The sequence below is a fragment of the Lynx canadensis genome, chromosome A2 (genome assembly GCF_007474595.2).
Source record: "Lynx canadensis isolate LIC74 chromosome A2, mLynCan4.pri.v2, whole genome shotgun sequence".
Taxonomy (NCBI): domain Eukaryota; kingdom Metazoa; phylum Chordata; class Mammalia; order Carnivora; family Felidae; genus Lynx; species Lynx canadensis.
Window position 1 is genome coordinate 144,736,575 of NC_044304.2, and position 22,498 is coordinate 144,759,072.

The following is a 22,498-nucleotide window of genomic DNA, read 5'->3' on the forward strand; positions in this document are numbered from 1 at the left end:
AAAGGAGACCAGGAAATGTAATTTTTATTCCAGATATGTGCCCAACTAAAAATCAAGCGTTCCGTTAATAAAGAAATGGAGAGAATGGATACTGGGAAAGGCAACTAAGCATCTTCCAAATGGATTTTAAAAAGTTTCAGTGTGCTACTTTGGAGGGTTCGATAGGGGCAAATAGGAAAAGTAGACATCTTTTTTTTTTTTTTTTTTTTTTTAACATTTCTCTATTTTGAGAGAGAGAGAGTGCATGTGGAAGGGGCAGAGGGTGGGGGGAGAGAGAATCCCAAGCAGGCTCCACACTGCCAGCATGGAGCCTGATGTGGGGCTCGAACTCACGAACTGTGAGATAACCACCTGAGCTAAAACCAAGAGTCAGACGCTCAATCAACTGAGCCACCCTGGCGCCCCTGGAAGGGTAGACATCTTAAAGACATTTTATCATTGCTTGGCACTTTGTTTAGAGCCGAAAGCTCACTTTCTCACAATTAGCTTTCTAGGCTGGGTCCTAAAGTCTCTTCCACATACCACGGAAGTGGACTCAACAGGCTTGTACAGAAAAGAGAAAAAGTCATCTTCCCAGCTGAAGGGGACTTTTGGATGTCTCAATGGCCAAATATATCCAAGCCATGCATCCAGGCCAATAAGCTTTACTGTTGTGGGTAAGCTTTAACTTATATCGGTGTGTTAATTGCCATCCCATTTGTATTGTGTGTTGTTCCTAGGGAAATGTAAACCACAGGATGGGGTCTCTTGGCCCCATCCTTACAGAATGTTCCATGGAGGACATTTTCCCCACATGATAAGCAAAAGAAAATGAGGAACGTGAATAGGGAAGTTGCTTTACCAACCTAGGAGCTGTTTCAGGTGCTTGAACAGGTGCATAATAGAAGTGACCAGGTGAGGGGCTGATGGAATCAGATCAGGAAAGCCTCATGACCTTTCAGCCATCTCTCAGACTGGACAATGAATACAAAAATAAATCGCTCTGCCTGTACGTCACATATATTGGTTGTCAAATTGTTTTTCTTTTTTAAAAACTTTTTTTTTAAGTCTATTTTTGAGAGAGAGCAAGCATGAGCAGGGAGAGAGGGAGCACAGAATATGAGGCAGGCTCCATCGAGGCTCCGAGCTGTCAGCACAGAGCCCAACGTGGGGCTCAAACTCACAAACTGTGAGATCATGACCTGAGCCGAAGTTGGACGCTTCACCGACTGAGCCACCCAGGTGCCCCATCAAATTGCTTTTCTAAATTGATCATATTTGATTTTGATGGATAATACATCATTTAGTAAATTCTGGAACTTTGTCCAAATTAGAATACAATTTCTCCCTGAAGTGGACTTGAACAATGGTCAACCTGCTGGGTTCTTTGCCCTTGACCTAGCCACCGCAGGATATGGGCTCTCGCACCTTCTGGCTCCAGGATGAGGAACGCTGTCACTCTCCGAGAAGGGGAATGGCTTGTTGATTCAGCAGAAACGCCCATCCCAGCTCTATTCTTCTCAGCTGACACCCTCACAAAGCCAGCCTCTGGGTAAGAAACTGATTACTTTACTTCTCCTTCAGTTTTACCTCCTAAGGAAAATAAGGCCTGTAGAAGTAACCACCCAGCCATAGCAGAGCACGGAGCCCAGCAATTCCTTCTAAAACGGAACAGGCTCCTGCAGATAAACCAGGGCATGTGTGCTCCCGCATCGTGCAATGCTCTGAAGGGCTGGGTTTTAAATAGACACCGGCCCTTAAAACTGATTGCGGCAGGTTGCATTAGGAGTAAGAGAGGGTTGACAGGCAGGGAGGAAAATGCCCTCCCAACAGCCTTCCTTCCTTCCTTGCTTTCTACCTGGCTCACCACTTGCTCAGCAAGTTCTGGGGGCACTATGTCCCCGGTTCCGACAGGGGCTGGGGGGCATGAGGGCATAAACAAGCCGTGAAAGCGCTCTGGAGGAAAAGGGAGGCTCCTCTGCGTTTCCCTTTCCTGCAGGCCTAGCCTGGTTTTTTCATGATGTCATCCATTCATCATTGTGAGCTGATTGGCGGTCCCAGGCCTTGGCCAGCCGCCCAAGGCCAGGAGGGAAGAGAGAGTTACCAGGACAAACTTGTGGTAGGCCCCTGAGCATGTGCGGAAATGTTGTCATCAGTTCCACAGAGAAAGACTCAGTGGAAATCAAAGAAGACAGTACAAGTCACGAGATCCTACCCAATCTTCCCCTCCCTGAATGTCGGGGAAGAAGTCAGGGGCCTCTTGACTGTGGATGGGGAGCCAAACCCTGGAGTGGGCCTGGGTGTGGAGGAGGGATTGCTCTGCCAGATGGTTCACTCTCCAGAATTCAACCTATTTCCTGACTCAGTGGTGTTTGAAAGCAACTTTGTCCAGGTACTCTTGGGTCGTGCAGAATGGCACTCCTTGATTCTTCTAGACCTGTTCCCAAGGTGTGACTGGGAGAGTCTGTCCCTGGGACTGGCGTGGAGTGAGAACGGAGGTAAGGAGAAGTCAGTGGGCCTGGAATGCATCTGACCCTGACGTTGCAGAGCCCCAGACAAGGCTTCTTCTGGAGACGCTTGTCATCGTGGGGACAGAGGTCAGGTGTTCTCTGCTCTGAGTAGAGGATCTGGTATCCGAATCCCTCAATTTGCTTCCTCCTCCAGGCTGTCAGCCCAAAGGCATGAACAAAGAGGCAGTGAAATGAGCTGCCCTTTGAGGGTTTGTGACAGAAATGCTGACTGGTGAAAGACCAGCAGCTGGGCACCCGGAGAGACCAGGGCTCAGAATCTGCTCTCTCATCAGGAGGTGTCATCGTGCAAGTGACCGGCACACCCTGAATCCCAGTTTCCTGTCTTGTAAAAGGGGTTGGACCAACCTGGTTATTACACGAAAACACAGGAAGCAAAGGCCTAAGTACGAGGGCACTCGGTGCATTTTTGTTTCCTTGCCTGGGTTCTCCTCAGGCCAGCTGGAACCCAGAATAAACAGACCTTGGGATGGCACGGGACCTTACGGTTCAGAGAAAGGAGATTATAGGGCCCCTCAAAAAAGGGCCTATAGACAACCCTGTCTAAGAAAACCCAGGAAACTGTGGGGGAGGGGTCACAGAAATGTAACACATGTCCAGGAACTCCGGGATTATGGTTCTTATAGGCGTTTAACCAATATAGGTTAAAACAGTGGTTTCAGCAAACATTGATTTTGCACCCACCCCCCCACACCAGGGGGCTTTTGGTAACATCTGGAGATATTTTTGATGGTCACAACTCGGGTGGGGAAGGGATCGCTGCTGGCCTCTAGTAGGTAGAGGCCGAGGATGCTGCTAAACATCCCCAGAGCACAGGAGACCCCTCTCCCCCAAACAAAGAATTATCCAGCCCGAAGTGCGTAGTGCCAGGGTTGGGAAACCCTCAGCTGAAATACACTGCTCCTTCTGCCAAACGCTCAGGGCTGTGCCCACGGGACTGCTTTGCAGGTCAAAAAGGGCAGGAACTGGATAGACATCTACAAAGCCTCCAACACCATGGCCGTTGGGGTGACCTCCTCCGTGCCCTGCCTGCCCCTTCCCAATATCCTCCTCATGGCTAGTGTCAAATGGCACCAGGGACAGAGCCAGACATGGAACAGACCATCTAAAGCCCCAAACATCATCCTGAAGAGGTAAGCAACACAGAGGGGAACAGAAGAGGAGTAGGGCGAGGGGCAGACCCAGAGCGGGAGGCTGCTTTGGGACTCAACTCAAGACGGGGAGAAGCAGAGAAGTCATTGGCAGTGACGTTAATTTTTTAGGCGACGGTAGCCCAAGCCCGGGTGCACTGGGAGCATCAAGGCTAAGGGGTGGGGGGCAAAGGGAAGTGTTCTGTGGCCGGTAATGAGAAGCGAGTCAACAGCCCACTTCCCTTCTTGCTGCACTCACCGCGCTGAATTCATAGGGAATCTCTCCGCCTTGGGCCGAGCGGCCAGGAAGCACTGAGGTCCAGCAAATGGAGCACCGTTTGGGAGAACACGGGTTCTAGTCTTTGGTATCCAACTGACCCCAATAATTTTTGAGTCACAAGTTATTTGCTGCCTCTCAATGTTCCTGCTAGTAAAATGAGCGGAACCAAGTCTCACTTAGAACCGTAACATACAGGGACATCACACCCCTCTGGGATGAAACAGGTCTATGTGATGTTTGGACCTCTCCAAGTAATCTGTAGGATATCTCAAGAATCCCTAGATCTTCCCAGAAATCCAGGTAAACGCTTGATGTCTCCCTGTTGACTCAGTGACAAACCTCGCCTTTATGTTCTGCGTGGGGCGATAGCCAGCCCCCTGAACTTTAGCCCCATTGCGAAGAGTAGTTGAAGCATTAGGGTCGATGAATGTGCCAACTCTGTGGCAGAGGAGGGAAGTCCCCTGCATGCTGTCAAGGAGGAAACTAGAAACCCTCTGACCCCAGCCACCTTACTCCAGGGCTGTCTCTCTCAAGCAGGACCCCAGGGAACACCGGCGTGAGAATCACGGCAGATTTCAGGGCCACACCCCAGACCTGCTGAATCGGAGTTTCGGGGGCTATCTTCGGGCGTCTTCATTTTAATCAAGCTCCCCAGCTTGATCTCTCCAAAGTGCAGCTGATCTCTCCAAAGTGGGAGCACCACTGTGCCAAGCCCTCTCTCTCCTACCCCCCAAAGCCTCAGTCCTGTGGGAGACGCTCCTCATTTTAACGAAGAGAGGGTTGGATCAGAAGCAATAGGGGTCGCCCATGTGTGTCTTCCCTTGTGGCTTCAGGATACTCCCCCTGAAGTTTGTGGAGCTCCAGGTCTGTGACCGGCTTCAACGCATCCTGCGGTTGAGGACAGTCACTGAGAAGATCTACTACCTAAGGCTCCACCCTGACCACCCAGAGACTGTCTTCCGCTTCTGGATCCGACTGGTTCAGATTCTGCAGAAGGGCCTGTCCATCACCACCAAAGACCCTAGGATTCTTGTCACTCACTGTCTGGTACCCAAGAACAGCTGCAGCCCCTCGGGAGACTCGCACGTAAGTGGGCACCAGAGCTGGCCTGTGGAGTTTAGGTGAGCTGGTATGTGAGGGTGATCCCTGCCTTAGGCCTTTGCTAATCAGCTTTATTGAGGTAGAGTCTACAGTCACGAAACCCAGCATTTTAAGGGTATAGTCCGACACTTCTCCGCCACTGTATTGAGTTGTGCCCCCTACACTGCAATCCAGTTTCAGAATACTTCATCACCCTAAAAATTTCCTTGGTCCCATTTGCAGTCATTCACATGTTCCCATTTCCTGCCCTAGGCAGCCGTTGACTGGTATTCAGTCTCTATAAATTCATAGTTCTTGGACATTTCATATATATGGAACCCTACACTCTATAGTCTTTTGTGTCTGGCTTCTTTCGCTTAGCGTGATGTTTTTCAGGCCCATCTGCGTTGTAGCATGAGGCCAACTCTGGCAGAGTCAGACTATCAGTATTTTCACTGCTGAGTCGCATCCCACGGTACAGATATAACCACATTTTGTATGTCCGTTCGTCAGTGGGTAGACATGAGGATTTTGTCCAGATTTTGACTATTATGAATGATGCCGATATGAACATTTGTGTCAAAGCGTTTGCGTAGACGTGTGTTTGATGTGTCTGGGATACATTCCGAGGAATACAATAGCTGGGTCGTATATTTATGTGACTTCAAAGTAAGTTTCTATTTAACTTTTAAAAAAACTGACGAACTGTTTTTCAAAATGGCTGCACCATTTTACATTCCCATTAGCGATGCGTGAAAGTCTCAATTTCTCCGCATCCTCACCGACATTGGTGTTATCTAAGTTTTTTAGTAAGGCCATTCTAGTGGATGTATGGTGGTTTTCATTTGGGTTTCCTGAATAGCTAATGATCTTGAGAGAGTTTCTCATGGGCTTATTAGTCATTTATGTATCTTCTTTGGTGAAATGTCTATTCAAGTCTTTTGCCCATTTTTAAATTGTGTTTTGTCTTCTTATTGAGTCGTTAGAGTTCTTTGTGTATTCTAGATATAAATCCTTTATCAGACATATGTCTTGTAAATATTTTCTCCCAGTCTGTAAATTTCTTTTTCGTTTTCTTAACGGTGTCCTTTGTGTAGCAGAAGTGTTTAACTTTGATGAACTTCAATTTATCAATTTTTTCTTTTATGGATCAGGCTTTTGATGTTGTAGCTAAGACTTTTTTGTTCAGCCCAAAGTCACAAAGATTTAATCTATGGTAAGAAATATTTACTAAAGGTACTACAGTAATAGCTCAGTCACTTGCAATCATACGTTGCTGTTTTAATGTGTATCCATTTTCGAGAGACAGAGCACGAGCTGAGGAGGGGCAAAGAGAGAGGGGAATAGAGGATCTGAAGCAGGCTCCACACTGAAAGCAAAGAGCCTGACACAGGCTCAAGCTCATGAACCAGGAGATCATAACCTGAGCCAAAGTCGGACACTTAACTGAGCCACCCAGGTGCCCCTAATCTATCTTTACTTATAGAAGTTTTATAGCTATAACTCTTCTATTTAGGTCTATAACCTATTTTGAATTACTATTTGTGTATGGTGTGAGGTAAGAATCTAAGTACTTTTTTTTTTTTTTTTTTTTTTTTAACATGTGGATACACAATTGTCCCAGCACCATTTGTTGAAAAGACTATCCTTTCTCCATTGAATTGTCCCGGCAGCTTTCTTGAAAATAAGTTGACCATAAATTTAAGGATTTACCTCTGGGCCCTTAATTGAGAGTTCTACTGATCTGTTTGCTTATTCTTAGGCCAATACCACATTGTCTTGATTAATATAACTTTATACTACATTTTGAAATTTGGTGATGTACATTTTCCAAATTTTTTTCTCTTCCACATTATTTTGGCTACTCTAGATCTTTTGCATTTCCATATAAATTTTAGGATCAGCTTGTCAATTTCTGCAAAACAGCCTGCAGAATTTTTTTTTTTTAAATTTTTTTTTTCAACGTTTATTTATTTTTTTTTGGGACAGAGAGAGACACACAGCATGAACGGGGGAGGGGCAGAGAGAGAGGGAGACACAGCATCGGAAGCAGGCTCCAGGCTCTGAGCCATCAGCCCAGAGCCCGACGCGGGGCTCGAACTCACGGACCGCGAGATCGTGACCTGGCTGAAGTCGGACGCTTAACCGACTGCGCCACCCAGGCGCCCCTGAACAGCCTGCAGAATTTTTACAAGAACTTGTTGAATTTACATATTAACTTGGAGCCAATTACCATCTTATCGATATTGAGCCTTCCAGTACATGAATATGAAATGTCTTTCCATTTATTTTGATCTTCTTTAATTTCTCTTAATGTTTTTGTACCTTTCAGTAACATGTTTGCATCCTTCATTGATAGTATACAGATATACAATTGATTTTTGTGTATTAATCTTGTTCATTAGATATAGCTGGTTTTATGGATTCCTTGGGATTTTCTACACACACATATACACACACATACACACACACATGTCATTTGCAGGCAAAGACAGTTTTACCTCATTTCTAGTCAGGATCCATTGGTTCATTGCCTTACCCGGAATCTTCAGTGCAATGTTTGTTAGAAGTGGCAAAAGTAGGGGCACCTGGGTACCTCAGTCAGTTAAGCACCTGACTCTTGATCTCAACTCAGTCCTTGATCTCAGGGTTGTGAGTGCCAGGCCTGCATTGGGCTCCACACTGGGCTTGAAACCTACTTGGCTTGTTCCTGATCTTAGGAAAATAACATGCAGCCTTCCGTTAAGTATGATGCTCATTATGAGATTTTGGTTGCTGCCCTTTATCATGTTGAGGAAGTTCCCTTCTATTCCCTGTTTATTGAGAGTTTTTACCATGAATGGGTATTGGATCATGTCAAATGCTTTTTCTGCAGCTACTGAGATGACCACATGGTTTGTCCTTTATTCTATTAATACAGTGTCTTGCATTACTTGAGTTTTAGATGTTAGACCAACCTCATGTTCCTGCAATAAATTCCACTTGGTCATGGTGTGTATAATCCTTTCTCAATGTTATTGGATTTGGTTTGTTAGCATCTTTTTTAAATATTGATTTTTATTTATTTTGCGAGAGAGAGAGAGAGAGAGAGAGAGAGCGAGCGAGCGAGCATGAGCAGGGGAGGGGCAGAGAGAGAGAATCCCAAGCAGGCTCCCCGTTGTCAACGCAGAGCCCAACATGGGGCTCGATTGCTCAAGATTATGACCTGAGCCTAAATCAAGAGTCGGACGCTTAACCAACTGAGTCACCCAGGCACCCTGGTTTTTGTTAAGGATTTTTGCATCTATGTTCGTTAGCGATATTGGTCTGTAGTTTTCTTGGGACACCTTTGTGATACTCTGGCTTTGGTCTTAGGGTACTATTAGCCTCATTGAATGCTTTTGGAAGTGTTCTCTCTCCCATCTATTTTCTGAGTTTGTGAATAATTGGTATTACCACTTCTTTAAATATTTGATAGAATTCACCAGTGAAGCCACCTGGGCATTGCCCCAGGCCTTAAGATGTGACATAAGACCAATTTGAGCTGGCACATAAACTCTTTGAAGGCAGGGGTTTTTCTCTGTCTTCTTAGCATGATCCCTAGTGTGTGGCACACAGCTGACATCTAATACATACTGAATGAGTGAATGAACAAATGAACGTGAGGAGTATGAACAGCTAGAGTGCCTTTGGGGACATCACAGGCAGCAAGAAAGAGGGCAATTTGACCTTCGTGTAAAAAGCAGCTCAAAATGGGATTTTTCTTAGAGAAATTAATTTTTAAACCATTCATTAAATTCTTACAACAGGTATTTGATTCCCCCTACATTTAAATATAAAAACAAGTAACAAGGGACACCTGGGTGGCTCAGTCGGTTAAGTGTCCAACTTCGACTCAGGTCATGATCTCACGGTTCATGAGTTCGAGCCCCACATTGGGCTCTGTGCTGACAGCTCAGAGCCTGGAGCCTGCTTCAGATTCTGTGTCTCCCTCTCTCTCTGCCCCTCCCGTGCTCATGCTCTGTCTCTGTCTGTCTGTCTGTCTCTCTCTCTCAAAAATAAATGAACATTAAAAAAAATTAGAAACAAGCAGCATAAGCTTTTTTAAAGCTTATAAGAATAGGCTATTCAGTAACACAAGAAGGTATGTTAATAAGAATAGATTATTGGGGAGCCTGGGTGGCTCAGTTGGCTAAGCATCCCGCTTCGGCTCAGGTCACACACGATCTCACAGTTCATGAGTTCAGGCCCCGCATCCCGCTCTGCACTGACAGTGCGGAGCTTGCTTGGGATTCTCTATTTCTCTCTCTTTCTCTGCCCCTCCCCTACTCTCTCTCGCAAAATAAATAAATAAACTAAAAAAAAAAAAAAAATAGATTATATACCAAGCACTAGGTGTAAGTGATGAATCACTAAATTCTACTCCTGAAAACAATATTACACTGTGTGTGAACTAACTCGAACTTAAATAAAAATTTGAGGGAGAAAAAGATGAAAAAGATTATCTACTAAATGATGTCTAAAGTTTTCAATGACTATAGTATCCTTAAGGCACCAAAGGATATTTACAAGAATACAGGGAGTATAAACAAACAGATATGGCCTCAGAATTGCCTCTCTGAGCAGCTGACACGGCAGCCCAGTCGAACAGTTTAAGCCCCAACACTCTCAGGTCTGGACCACGATTAGGAAAATGCAGACACCCTAAGGCGTTAACCACCTGGCTTTGCTTTTTTTCTCCATCTAGTTAGTACAGAAGAAACCCCAAGCCTCCCAGCCCAGCGAGAGCCTCATGCAGCTGATGGCGAAGGGGGAAAGTGAAGCACTCTCTCAGATTTTTGCCGACTTGCACCAGCCCCGCCAGTTAAGGTACGTGACTTAAACTGGGCCAGTCTGACACCCCTTCTGTGGCCCAGATGGCCTGGGCCATGAGATCCAGAAACCAAATAACTTGGGAAAGGAGAAGAGGGAGGAGCATGGAACGCTGCACTCAGTACCCAGGCTTTACCCTTGACTAGGGCCAACCTTTTGCCGGTTCTCTTTGCCTTATTCTCCTCCACACAGCAAGCACTGTAGGCTTGACTCCAGAGGAGGAATGTTATAAAAAAACAAAAGTAACTCTTCAATTATAAGAACACATTAGTAGCACAGGTGGGAAAGCAAAACCTTGTTTTGAATCCAGTTCCTAGTTCTACAGAGAAATAACTAAAACATTGTTTCAAACGTTATCTACTCACTGAGTTCACCTGGCCTCTGCTGGGATTCAGGGAGCCTCTGTGGTTGTTTTCTAAATGTATAATCTGTTCTGGAAAACTCCATGGTCCAGGCCCATCTTATCCATGCCTGAGGAAATGTCCCTGTGTTGTGCAGGTGACTTAGGATGTAGTCTTAAGATTGGTTGACGTGAGACAGGCGTTGAGGGCACTTAGATCACAGGGCACCACGAGCAGAGCACAAAGATAACGTGGGAACCGGTGTCCTAGAGAACCGAAATCAGTTGCTAAATGTCACCAGAAGAGAAAAATGACGTTTTAGAAGATTTTTGTCACAACAGGGACCAGCAACTCAGAGACACAACAGAAAAAAAAAGAGGCTTTTTTCCCGAGTGCTGGGGGTAAACCAGTAGGGTTGGATAATCTCTTAGTAAGAATAATCTCTTACTGTGATTAAGAGCTCATGCAGTCCTGGGCACAAGTCACTGCTCTGACTGTGAGCCCTTGGGCACATTGTTTCATTTTTCTGGTCCTAAGTTTTCAGATCTGCAAAATGGAAACTATGATAGTGCCAACCTCATCCAGATATTGTAAGATTAAATGAGCTCATACGCATCAGTACTTGGCAGGGTCCTCAGCAGATTTAGAGGCAGACATAAGGAGATTCTCAATATTAACTTGTATCATTAACTTGGGCTGGAAGCTGTAAAGTATTAACACAAGAAAAAAACTTGTTAGTTGCCCACTGCTAAAGAATTTATACTGGAGGTTGTCACGCTGTGTATCACACAGAGATCTGCAGTTAAGAAATTTCTAGGTAAAATGTAGCATTGCTGAGCTGGTGACCCCTGGACTCTAATAGAGAAAGATAGATTGAAACAACTTTATGACTGTCTCAAAATGTTAAATCATGGATTTTTTTTTTTTTTTTTCGCGGAAGGATAGCTTTTGTTTATATTCATGGCCGCAATTCAGTCGCATGGCCATACCCAACTACAAGGGAGCTGGGAAACGCACTCATCATTGTGCATAGAGTACATAATCATGTGCCTAAAACAAAATTAGATGCTCTGTCCCCGAGGGAGAAGGGAAGAAGGGATACTAGGGGTCTATTGGCCAATTCTGGCACAGGCAGCTTTTAATATTTCCAGAAGGTCAGAGCAGTGTAGGAGCATTAGGCACTAACCAGATAAAGGGTGGAGAATGCTGTGCAGGTTAAGGGGACAAACGAGGTTTCGTCCTGAGGAAGAGACTTGGTGAGTTCGGAGAAGGAGAAGGAAGGGCCAGTGGGGAAGCAGCGGTGGCGGAAGGACCTAAGTACAAGTGGGCAGGGTCTGGGGCACCTGGGTGGCTCAGTCGGTTAAGCGTCCGACTTTGGCTCAGGTCATGATCTCACAGTTCGTGGGTTTGAGTCCCGTGTCGGGCTCTGGGCTGACAGCTCAGAGCCTGGAGCCTGCTTCTGATTCTGTGTCTCCCTCTCTCTCCACCCCTCCCCTGCTCACGCTCTGTCTCTCTCTGTCTCTCAAAAATAAATAAATGTAGGGGCGCCTGGGTGGCGCAGTCGGTTAAGCGTCCGACTTCAGCCAGGTCACGATCTCGCGGTCCGGGAGTTCGAGCCCCGCGTCGGGCTCTGGGCTGATGGCTCAGAGCCTGGAGCCTGCTTCCGATTCTGTGTCTCCCTCTCTCTCTGCCCGTCCCCTGTTCATGCTCTGTCTCTCTCTGTCCCAAAAATAAATAAACGTTGAAAAAAAAAAAATAAATGTAAAACAAAACAAAACAAAACAAAACAAAAAAACAAGTGGGCAGGGGCCGAGCAGCGGCTGGGAAGCCATGTGAATGAATTTAGAGTTCAGTGTAATGGGAGCCTTAGCCTCATCTTAAACTGGGAAGTGATGTGATCCAATTTACATTTTGGAAAGGTCATGCTGGCTGTTCAGTGACAGTTGGTTTGAAGAGAGGGAGAGTAAGTGTGGAGAGACCAGCCAGGAAGCCGGGGCAACCTAGTCTGGCTTGTCATGTCCCAAATGGATCAGAGAGATGTGAGAAACAGGGGAAATGACTTCCGGCCGCACTGTTATCTCAACAATTTCTTTGTGCAGGCATTTGGTTTCTTCTCTTTAATCTCCCGGGACGAGGCCCCGAGTGATGATTTTTCTCCTCATTCAGGCAGGTTCTAGTCTGGTTGCAATTATATCAGTTTTTGCACATTGGCAACAACAAGCAACTCACAGCAAATGAAAATAAATGGCTGAGACAAAGGACCAAACAGATGGAGTCACACCCATTCCTCCTCAGCAAAATCAGCGGCATGGATTCTGCTCCCCGTCCCAGCCCCCTCCCTCCGCTCCCTTCCCTATTTTTTCTTCTGGTGCTTTAACATGCGTCGCACCCACCCAGTGTAGCCACAGCTGGTCTTTTTCATATTTATATCTGCCTCTCAAGCTTTTGCATCAGGCAAAATAGAACTAGAGACAAGATTTGAAATGAGAGTTTCATGCTCTGTTCTTTTCCTTTTGACCTTCATCTCCTTGATCCTGAAATGGCTGGAGTTCCAGGAGCAGCAAAAAGACACAGACCAAAAGGGACAGCCCAGGTAACGGAGGGCACGGGGCGCCCATTTCTTGGAGAACTTTCTGCTCCACAGGTGTAGGAATAAGTTCCCCCTCCAGCTCCCCACCCCAGCTTTCCTGGATCTCTGTCTTCCTTCCGTACCTTAGTGTGAGTTCCTCTAGGCTCTTTGGCCACCAGAGTCAAGTTGGCAACAAATCTTACCAATTTCTTCCTTTGAAGTTTCTCCATATTCTTTACTTCTGTTCTACTCCCGCGGGTTCTCCCCTAGTCCACCTGGTCAGCTCATGCCTGGCCTGCGGTCATTTTCCACGAGTGCGTCCATTTCCTCATTCAGAAACACGCAGTGGGCACTTGGTAAGCGCCAAACACTGTCGAAGGCTTCCGATCACAATGAAGAAAGAGACACAGTACCCCCCTGGAAAGCGTTTACAATTTGGTGGAGTCAGATGGGTAAATCCTAAAGTCACAAAAACTCTATTTCTAGGCAACATTCAAAACTCACCCCTGGGGTCCCTCACTCCTCCCAGGAAGCTGCTCAGGAAGGCCGGGGTCTGAGCTGAGTCAGGGAGAATGAGTACAAGCAGGGCTGGCCGAAGCGGAAGAGGCAGGGCATGCTAGGAGGAGACAGGGTCTGTGTGAGAGAGCATGACACATTCTGGAAACAGCAGCCGGTTCCCCATGAATTTCCAGGTTCTGTTTACCCCATATCCACTCATTTTGGCGTGCATGACCCTGCCTAAACTTCCCCTCTTACCCATCTCACCCGATCACTTTCTCCCCCTCAAATAGAAGCCCCGTCCGTGCCTCGTCTTCTCCAGCCCAAATTTGCTCCATTAAGCCTTGACTATGCTTCTCTATGCCTTATTCATCCCATCTGCTCCACCCTAAATCCTACCTGTCCTTCTGGATAAATCTTTCCTTAGTCATAACCTCTCTTACATTATTCCCTAATTGCTACATAGGCTTAAGTCTTTTTTTTTTTTTTTTTAACATTTAATTATTATTGAGAGACAGAGTGTGAGCATGGGAGGGGCACAGAGAGGAGCAGACACAGAATCTGAAGCAGGTTCCAGGCTCTGAGCTGTCAGCACAGAGCCCGACGCAGGGATTGAATTCACAAACTGAGATCATGACCCGAGCCGAAGTCAGACGCTTAACCGACTGGAGCCACCCAGGCGCCCCAACATAGGCTTAAGTCTTATCTCTTCAACCAACATTCATTCTTTTCATGCCTCTGAATTATTTAGCTGCCGTGGCAAGCACAGGGCTAAGAACACAATAGGACTTCCATAAGTATCTGTGTACCACACCACTAATAAATTATCCCTCCACATTGGCTCAGAAGGCAACCGGAATGTCACAGTTAGGAATTTAGAGGAGCGTGTAGATCCCAGAGAAGCTCTACCAACTTTCGTCCAAACCAGGGATTACAACTCAAACGTCTGGAGAGTCTAGGTGTCATATAAGAAATGGTTGACTTACGGGGCACCTGGGTGGCTCAGTCGGTTAAGCGTCCGACTTCGGCTCAGGTCCTGATCCTCACAGCTTGTGAGTTCGAGCCCCGCGTTGGGCTCTGCACTGACAACTCAGAGCCTGGAGCCTGCTTCTGATTCTGTGGGTCTCTCTCTCTGCCCCTCCCCTGCTCACATCCTCTCTCTCTCTCTCTCTCAAAAATAAACAGTAAAAAAAAAAAAAAATTTGAGAAATGGTTGACTTATCTCTCAACTCCACTGTAAGTTAAACAACAGCTGGGCTGACACCTGGAGGTCAGCACTGAGGAGGCAATAGGACACGGCAGGGACAGTGACAATGACAAAGTGAAGGTTTCAGTGGAGCCTTTAATTGTCACCATGCTGGAACACAGATCTGGTGTTGCCAGATACCCTGAGTTTTCTTTTTTTTTTTTTTTCCAATGTTTATTTATTTTTGGGACAGAGAGAGACAGAGCATGAACGGGGGAGGGGCAGAGAGAGAGGGAGACACAGAATCGGAAGCAGGCTCCAGGCTCTGAGCCATCAGCCCAGAGCCTGACGCGGGGCTCGAACTCACAGACCGCGAGATCGTGACCTGGCTGAAGTCGGACGCTTAACCGACTGATACCCTGAGTTTTCAAGAAAAGCCCCAAATCTGGATTTTTATGTGACCCTGCCCCATAAAAATGCTAAAGCACAGCATAGGCTGACAGTGGGTAAACTAAAGGTATCTGCAGACCAGATTCAGCCTGGAGGCCGCCAGTTCACAGCCCCTATTCTAAACGGTGAGTAGAGCTGGCCCACGTTTTCCCCAAGGCTAAGAATGCTGTCTCCTGTCACGTGACAGATAATACAATGGTGATGCATTGTATTGAATGTTTTCACACTTACATTCAATCACACACCCACGCTCAAAACATACCCCATGGGATTATGGTTGAGGAAGACAGAATATTTCAGTTTCAGAGTCAGAGGATATGTGTGCCATGGGAACTACCACTCCCGAGCCGTCCCAAGGCTGTTTTCGATGAATTATCCTAGGATGTCCTCAGGACCCTTCTCTTTCCTTGAAACTGAAGAACCGTCTTTCCTCCGCGGGCCAGGTAGCATACCCTTTGAGTTTGGAAGGATAGTCACACTTCAGCCTCCTGGAACTTCTGGATGAAAAGAAGGAGAGAGCTACATTGGGAAAAACCAGCGTCCCAAAGCTTACCTGTGTGGCTGAACCTTTCAACTCCCCATCGGTGTGGGTGGTGGGGCGTATTGTGGGGCTTCCCAAGCTATAACGTGCAAATAGTCCCCGGGGAATCTTGTTAAAAATGCAGATTCCGAGTCAGTAGATCCGGGTGGGCCCGAGACTGTGCATGCTCCCGGGTGATGGCAAAGCTGCTGGGCTGCAAGCCACCCTTTGAGTGGCTGAAGCCAAGTGGACCAACAACAGGTTCTGGCCTAAGGCCATCTGGGTTCCAGGCCATTGCCAGTTCAGCTAGCTGAATCTCCTGGGGGAAATTCACTCAGTGATCCTCTCCAAGCCACATGGGTTCTCTCCTTTTACTGGCACTGCCTTGTTCAAATGGTAGGATGGTTAAAACATGGGCTCTGTTGCCTAGCTTTGAATTCTGGCTTTGAATTCTGGATCTGACTCCTCATTTCATGACCCTAGGTAAGCAAGTTAACCTCGCTGGGCCTCAGATTCCTAGGAAAATGGAGACTAGAGCAGCACTGACCTCTCGGGGTTGTTGTGAAGATTAAAAGAGCATTAATACATGGGATTGTTTGGAACCATATCTGGCCCATAATAAGCACCCTACACGTGTTGGCCATAACCCGTGAGACTGCTCTGTGAATTAAAGTACAAACAAATGCATTCCCTTTTTAACCTAGAGAAAGATACTCCCAGTGAAGACAGCATCCCTTGTACCCGAGACCTCAGCTGGAGGGACTCGTTCACTTATGGAGAGTGGGAAAGAGAGAACCCCTCGGGTCCACAGCCCCTTTCACTCCTCAGCACCCTGGCAGCCTCCACGGGGCCACAGCTGTCCCCACTCATAGGTAAGGTGATGGGATTAATCTGACCGCCTTCGTGGGACAGGCCTGGGGTTCCACCTCAGGCCCGGGGTCAGGTCCTAAGATCCTGGGGGTGATTCCAGGAGGCCGTGAGTGGGAGTGGGGGTGCCAGCCAAAGGCAAGTTCACCATCTTTGTTTGTGCCCTGTTCTCTACCTCCAACTGGGCTGAGCGGAAACCTTAAATGTTGCAGTTGCAAAGCCCGCAGAGGCCCCTGGGAATTCCTGCAAGTGGCCCTGAAGGGACGGAGACCAGGACATCACAGTTGTGGCTAGCCCTGCTTTCTCCCCTGCTGTGCGGGGGAGTGCCTCTGGGGCTCTTCCCCTGAGGGAGTGGGAAGCTGGCTCTCCCTTTGCCTTTCCAGAGCTCTCGGGGAGCCCCAACCTTCTGCAGAGAGTGAGAAGGAGCAAGGCCAAAACGGGTGGGGTGGAGGTGATACTTCTCTGAAGCCCAGCTCTTATCTTTCTATGTTCCAAGGCTCGTCCATCCATCCATATATTCATTTGGCAAATATTTGTTAAGTACTTCCCATGGGTCTCTGCTTGACCAGAGATGATCCCCAAAGAAGGGAGGAGTGGTTTGTGTTTTCTCAAGTCAAATATTATTAATAAAGCACTAACTCTTACAAGTACTTGTTATTAATAGTTGACAATTTAAAAAATAGCATATCTACATGCCCATAGAAGAGCTTTTTAGGCAAGCTATTGCTCATGGGACATCTTTCTCTCCTACACTAACAGGAAATTGTATTTGAACCACGCTTTCATTCTGGGGAGAATCTATGCAGCCCTCACCAATGCCACTCTGCAGCCTTCAGCTTTCTGAGGGACTCTATCTGGATGTGGAGGAGGAGAAAGCTGCAACTAAGGAAACACTAGAATCATCTCACGCTGATAGCATAGCCTTTCCTTGGAGAACCACTTGCGAGCACGGCTCCGGGTGAGAAGTATTATTCCTGCATCGTTCTAGTATGTCATTCCACGTACTCGGGGTCCGCACCGCCACCTGTCACCACACCTAGCCTCCATCCCACCACCAGAGCGAGCACAAGAAGACATGCTCTCAGAAGGGCCAGGGCCCAGAGGTGGAGAGAAGGAAGGAAAGGGAAGCAGGACCGGAGGAGACGTGGAAGAGACCAAAGTGGAGGCGAAGAGAGGAGGTGGAGGGAGGAAGTCCGAGAAGAGGGGAGATCTCGCGGCGAGGCGGTAACAGAAGGAAACAGAGGGACCTGAAAAAGAAGCTGGAGAGGATAAGAGAAGAAACACACCACTGAGAGATGCCTCACCAAGCTTCTATTTATCTAATTTAAAACTTGAAAGTAAGGCCATAAACCAAAAGAGAAATGTCTTTTCTTCTCTGTCCAGATTACTCGGGGTAAATAGGAGGGGCCAGAAACTCATTCCAGCCAAGAGCCTCTCCTTAAGTTTCCTTTTCTGCCAGTTTTTGTTGGTGGTGGTGGTGGTGGTCATCATCGTCGTCGTTGTCCCTCTTTTCTGATTCAAGCTTTGCACCTCCTTCCTTAGGACTTGCTAGCCTAGCCTTGGCGATTCAAGTGAAGGTTTGGGGTTGAGACTGCAGTTTCCTGCAGGAGGCAGTGTAAGTGTGTGAGGTGGGGGGAATTTCTCTTTTTGTGGTCAAACTTTCTAAGTTTGCTGTTGTGCCTCAGTCCTACTAGCACTGGCTCAATTTCTTTTGCATGTGACACCCCCATGAAACGTCGACATACCTCGTTCGTGCTTATTAAACTAGCGATTCCGCGGAGAGGAGGTACGGCCTCAAAGCATGGGGAAGTCAGAGGTTCCAGGGTCAAAGCGAAGGTAAAGTCAGAGGTTCACAAGTTATAGGTCAAGGGAGACACAAAGGAGTGTCTGTCAGCTGGCCGATGGACTGGCCTCTTTGTTTAAAATGTACAATACTTCATATTCAGTAAAAAACAGGCTATGAGCGTTTCCAAAAAGCTGCCCAGACTTCCAAGTGGAAAACTTTTTCAGGTGTCTTGCTTTGTTTTAAGATATTCTAGGAAGGTCTTTTCCTTCACTGGAGTAATTTTCAGATTGAAATGGTTGGAGGACTAAAAAGTCAGTTCCTGGATCACCACCGCTCTTTCCAATTGTTTTGTCCTAATTCTTGGTGATTTCAGTATCCACCTAGATGATTCCCCCCATGCCCTGGTCACTGTTCCTTGAGCTGCTGCCCAGTAATCCTGCCCATTACTCTCATCGGCCACTGACTCCCATGATTTTATCCTGGAGTCTGTCATTAATAACTGCACCCCTCCCCCATTACTCCCACTCTCCACCTCCACTGCCTCCCCTCTTTCCCTGAGTCCAATAATCCTTCCACCCACCACAATCTTCTGCTCCTGCTGGGTTTCCACGGTTCCTCACCCTCCTCGTGTCCTCATTTCCCTCCCCTCCAGCCTCGATTCCATATTCCATATTCAGCATGCACCCTCAACACCTTGTGTCTCTTCCACTTTATTTCATTCACTTGGCTAAGTCCAGTTCTGCCCACTCCATGCTCGCATCATGCTGCAAAACTTGCTTGGAGAAAACCATGGGACATACCCACCAGTCTTACCTCCAAGTCGTCATCTCAAGTCTCAGGAGGGTCCTTAATGTTGCCCAGAGATGCGTCCCTCATCTGCTGTGACAGCTGAATGGCTACTTCATACCTCTTGCCTCACACACACACCCCCAGTGCCTTCTGATGACCCAGCTTCCTTTTTATTTATTGTTTTATTAAAAAAAATGTTTTATGTTTATTTATTTTTGAGAGGGAGAGAGACAGAGCACAAGCGGGGGAGGGGCAGAGAGAGAGGGAGATACAGAATCTCAGCTCCAGGCTCTGAGCTGTCAGTGCAGAGCCCCAAGTGGGGACTTGAACCCACAGACTATGAGATTATGACCTGAGCTGAAGTCAGACGATTAACGCCTGAGCCACCCAGGTGCCCCTCCTTTTTTTTTTTTTTTTTAAGTTTATTTATTTTGAGAGAGAGTGAAAACCAGAGGGGGTGGGGGGCAGAGAGAAAGGCAGACAGAGGACCCATGTGCTCACAGCAGAGAGCCCGATGTGGGGCTCAAACTCACGAACCGTGAGATCATGATCTGAGCCCAAGTCGGGCGCTTAACCGACTCAGGTACCCAGGCACCCCTCAGCTTCCTTTTTCACCGAGAACATAGTAGCTAGCAACTGAAAGAGAACTCCAAGCTCTCATGACCATGTCCACCACTTACCAGGCACCAGACCCGTAGATCTTGTTTCTCTCCTTGTTACTATGGAAGAACTGTCTGAGTTCTAAGCAAAGTTCAACTCTTCCCCTTCAGTACTAGATCCTATCCCATCTCTTCTACCCAAGGACACTCCTCCAGCAATTCTCCCTTTTTCTTACATCAGTTTTATCCTTGCTCCTAGATCCCTCCCAACAGCAATAAAACTGGTGTTGCTTGTAGAAGAAAATAAAACAAAACCTCTCTCGGTCCCTCTCCCCCTCTGCTCCAATTTTCTCTACCCCTCTAAAGCAAACTCCTTGAAAGGGTTTCCAATTTCTTGCTTCCTATTCTGTCCTGAATCCCTCTAGTAGGTTTTTGAACCCACTTCCCCACCAAACCTGCCCCCCTATTGCTCAAGTCAGTGGCTAATCTGTCCTCATGTTACTGTTACCAGCATGTGACATATGTAACTACTCCTTTCTCTTTGAAATGCTTTCTTCACTTGGCTTCTAGAACACTGTATTCTCTTGGCTTTCTTCCTTCACTGACTTTACTTCTCAGTTTCCTTTGCTGATCCGTTCTCATCAACACCCTTATACCATCTCCAAAGCAAAATTTGTGGTTGCATATCACACATAAACCAATGACTCCCAAGTTTGTATCTCTAGTCCAGATCACGGTGGCTTGTTTCTAATCTCACCCTCTTCAGCCAAATGTAGCCTCGTGAAACTCTTAGATCATGTCATTTTTCTGCAAAACCTTCCAATGTCTTCCCATCTGCATCAGTTAAGGAAATGCTAGCTCTGTAAGAGATAAATTCTAATATGTCAGTGGCATAAAATAGCCAATAGAAGTTTATTTCTCAGAAAAAGTCCCCAAATGGCGTCCCTGTTCAGTAAGCAGGTTTTTTTTTTAAGTTTATTTTGAGAGAGAGAGCACGCGAGCAAGCATGAGTGGGGGAGGGGCAGAGAAAGAGGGAGAGAGAGAATCCCAGCAGGCTCCGCACTGTCAGCGCAGAGCCCAACGCGGGGCCTGAACCCATGAACGGTGAGATCATGACCGGAGCCAAAACCATGAGTCAGATGCTTAACCAACTGAGCCACCCAGGCGCCCTCCGTGAGCGATCGTTTAACAAGAACCTGGGCTCCTTCCATCTTGCGACGGCCCATCTGCAATACACGGCTTCTAGGGTTGCCACAGAAAGAGAAAGAACTTGGAGAATGGCATGCGGCAGGTTTGTACGGCAAGGACTAAAAAGTAGACATCGTACCTGCTACTTTTCCTTTGGCCAGATCTGAGTTACCTGTGCACACTGCAGCCTAGCTGTGTCCATAGAAGGAAGAGGAAAGAGTCTGGTAAATAGCCAGCTCAGCCACAGGAAAAGGGAAAGTCCTTACAATAGCCTAAAGGCTCCACGTGGTGTCCCTCTCCTCCTCACCGCCATCTCTCCTGTTACCTCCTCTCCGACCTCATTTTCTCCACTCTCCTTAATTACCACAGTCCAGCCAAACTGGCTCCTGGCTGCTTCTCAAACACTCCAAGCATGCTTCAGGTCAGGGCCTTTACTCTTGTTCCCTTTTCCTGGAATGTTCCTCCACCACCTTCGGATGTTCACTTACATGTCCCTCTCTTTATGAGCCTTCCCTGGCCACTCTTTCTAAGATTACAACACCACTCTGGATAGTCCCAGCACTCTCCTCTCCTTTCCTGCCTTATTTTCTTCCTTGGTACCTATCACTACCTCCCACTCTATATATTTTGCTTTTTTACCTGGATTATTAGCTGCATACCAGAACACAAGCACCATAAGAGAGTTTGGTCTATTTTGTCTGTTGCTGTCTCCCAGTGCCTAGAACAGCATCTGGCACACAGGAAACAATACATTTATTTGTGGAGTAAATGCTTAGTGGCACCGTACGGGCAGAACAGGGAATGCCTCAAGAACATCAGCCTTTTGAGGTTGACATCACACCTGCCGTAAACATTCCCTCAGTGCTTCTCTCAGAGACAGAATCCAGGGCTAATGGGCTTTGGGTGCAGGTAAGGTGGCATGTCTTGTGTGCGTCACCCCTTGCGTCCTCTTCCTCCTCCACCTACTTTCTAACTCTGGGGCTCCCTTGAAGGTCAATGTGCTTTCTTCTCCTCGGAAAGCTCACTTGTTCTCATGGCTCCCTCAGCTGCCTCCTGGCCAATGACCCTTCTAAGGATCTCCTCCAGCCTATCGGCTCTCTCTTTTTAGGTGCTCTGCCATCGTCCTAGATTTCCCATGTCTTGAGCTCAACTCATTTCTCTTCCACCTACCTAGCTCATTCTCCCTGTTTCCTATGACTAAAACTTTACATTTCTGGGTGCTTCTTCATTTCTGTCATCTCAGCAGTCACTGGGTCCAGGACTTGTTATTTCCACTTTAAGAACTTTTCTCGTATGTAAGAGTTCTTTCCTACTTTTCTTGCTCTGCCTACGCAAAGCCCTTATCCACGGGAATCTCAGGGTTGCAGGGCCCCATCCCCGGCAGAGTCCCATTACCTTACCCACCTTCCTCTAGAACACTTCCGAGATGGGTGGCTCTCCCACTGGTCTGCAGTTCCGTGAGGGCAGGGGCCATGTCCTATCCATTGTGGGTTTACCAGCACCCGACTTCAAGGAGTCACTTTTTAAAGTTTTTAAATTACTTCCTGATGCAGTCAGTTCTGTAGTTAATCCCAATTAGGAGATATTCCTCCTAGAAAGAACCGATTTCAATCTCCTACCTCCCACACAGGTGCAAGCTTAGAGACCTTCAGAAGACCGACAATTCCTACTGCCTTCAGCTCAGGCTCCTCAGATTAAGACTTTGCATTACTTTGAGAAACTTATATCTGTGTTCTCTCCTCATCTTCATGCCCTTCCCCCACCTTTTTTACACCTCTCATCCCCAACCTGGCATGAAAATTTTCCTGCTCCTCTGTTCCCCACTTGCCCTTGTTCCTGTTACTGCTGTTGCTGAGT

At 47.1% G+C, this 22,498-nt stretch overlaps 1 protein-coding gene across 1 annotated transcript; it reads left to right on the forward strand.

Moving 5' to 3' along the window:
- The first annotated feature begins 2,122 nt into the window (after window positions 1-2,122).
- FAM71F1 (family with sequence similarity 71 member F1) lies at window positions 2,123-17,656 on the forward strand. The gene is made up of 7 exons (XM_030295584.1): window positions 2,123-2,371; window positions 3,456-3,640; window positions 4,751-5,003; window positions 9,724-9,845; window positions 12,745-12,782; window positions 16,117-16,284; window positions 17,039-17,656. Exons 1-7 carry the CDS (start codon window positions 2,123-2,125, stop codon window positions 17,050-17,052), a joined length of 1,029 nt encoding a protein of 342 aa, XP_030151444.1. The 3' UTR covers window positions 17,053-17,656.
- The last annotated feature ends 4,842 nt before the right edge of the window (window positions 17,657-22,498 follow it).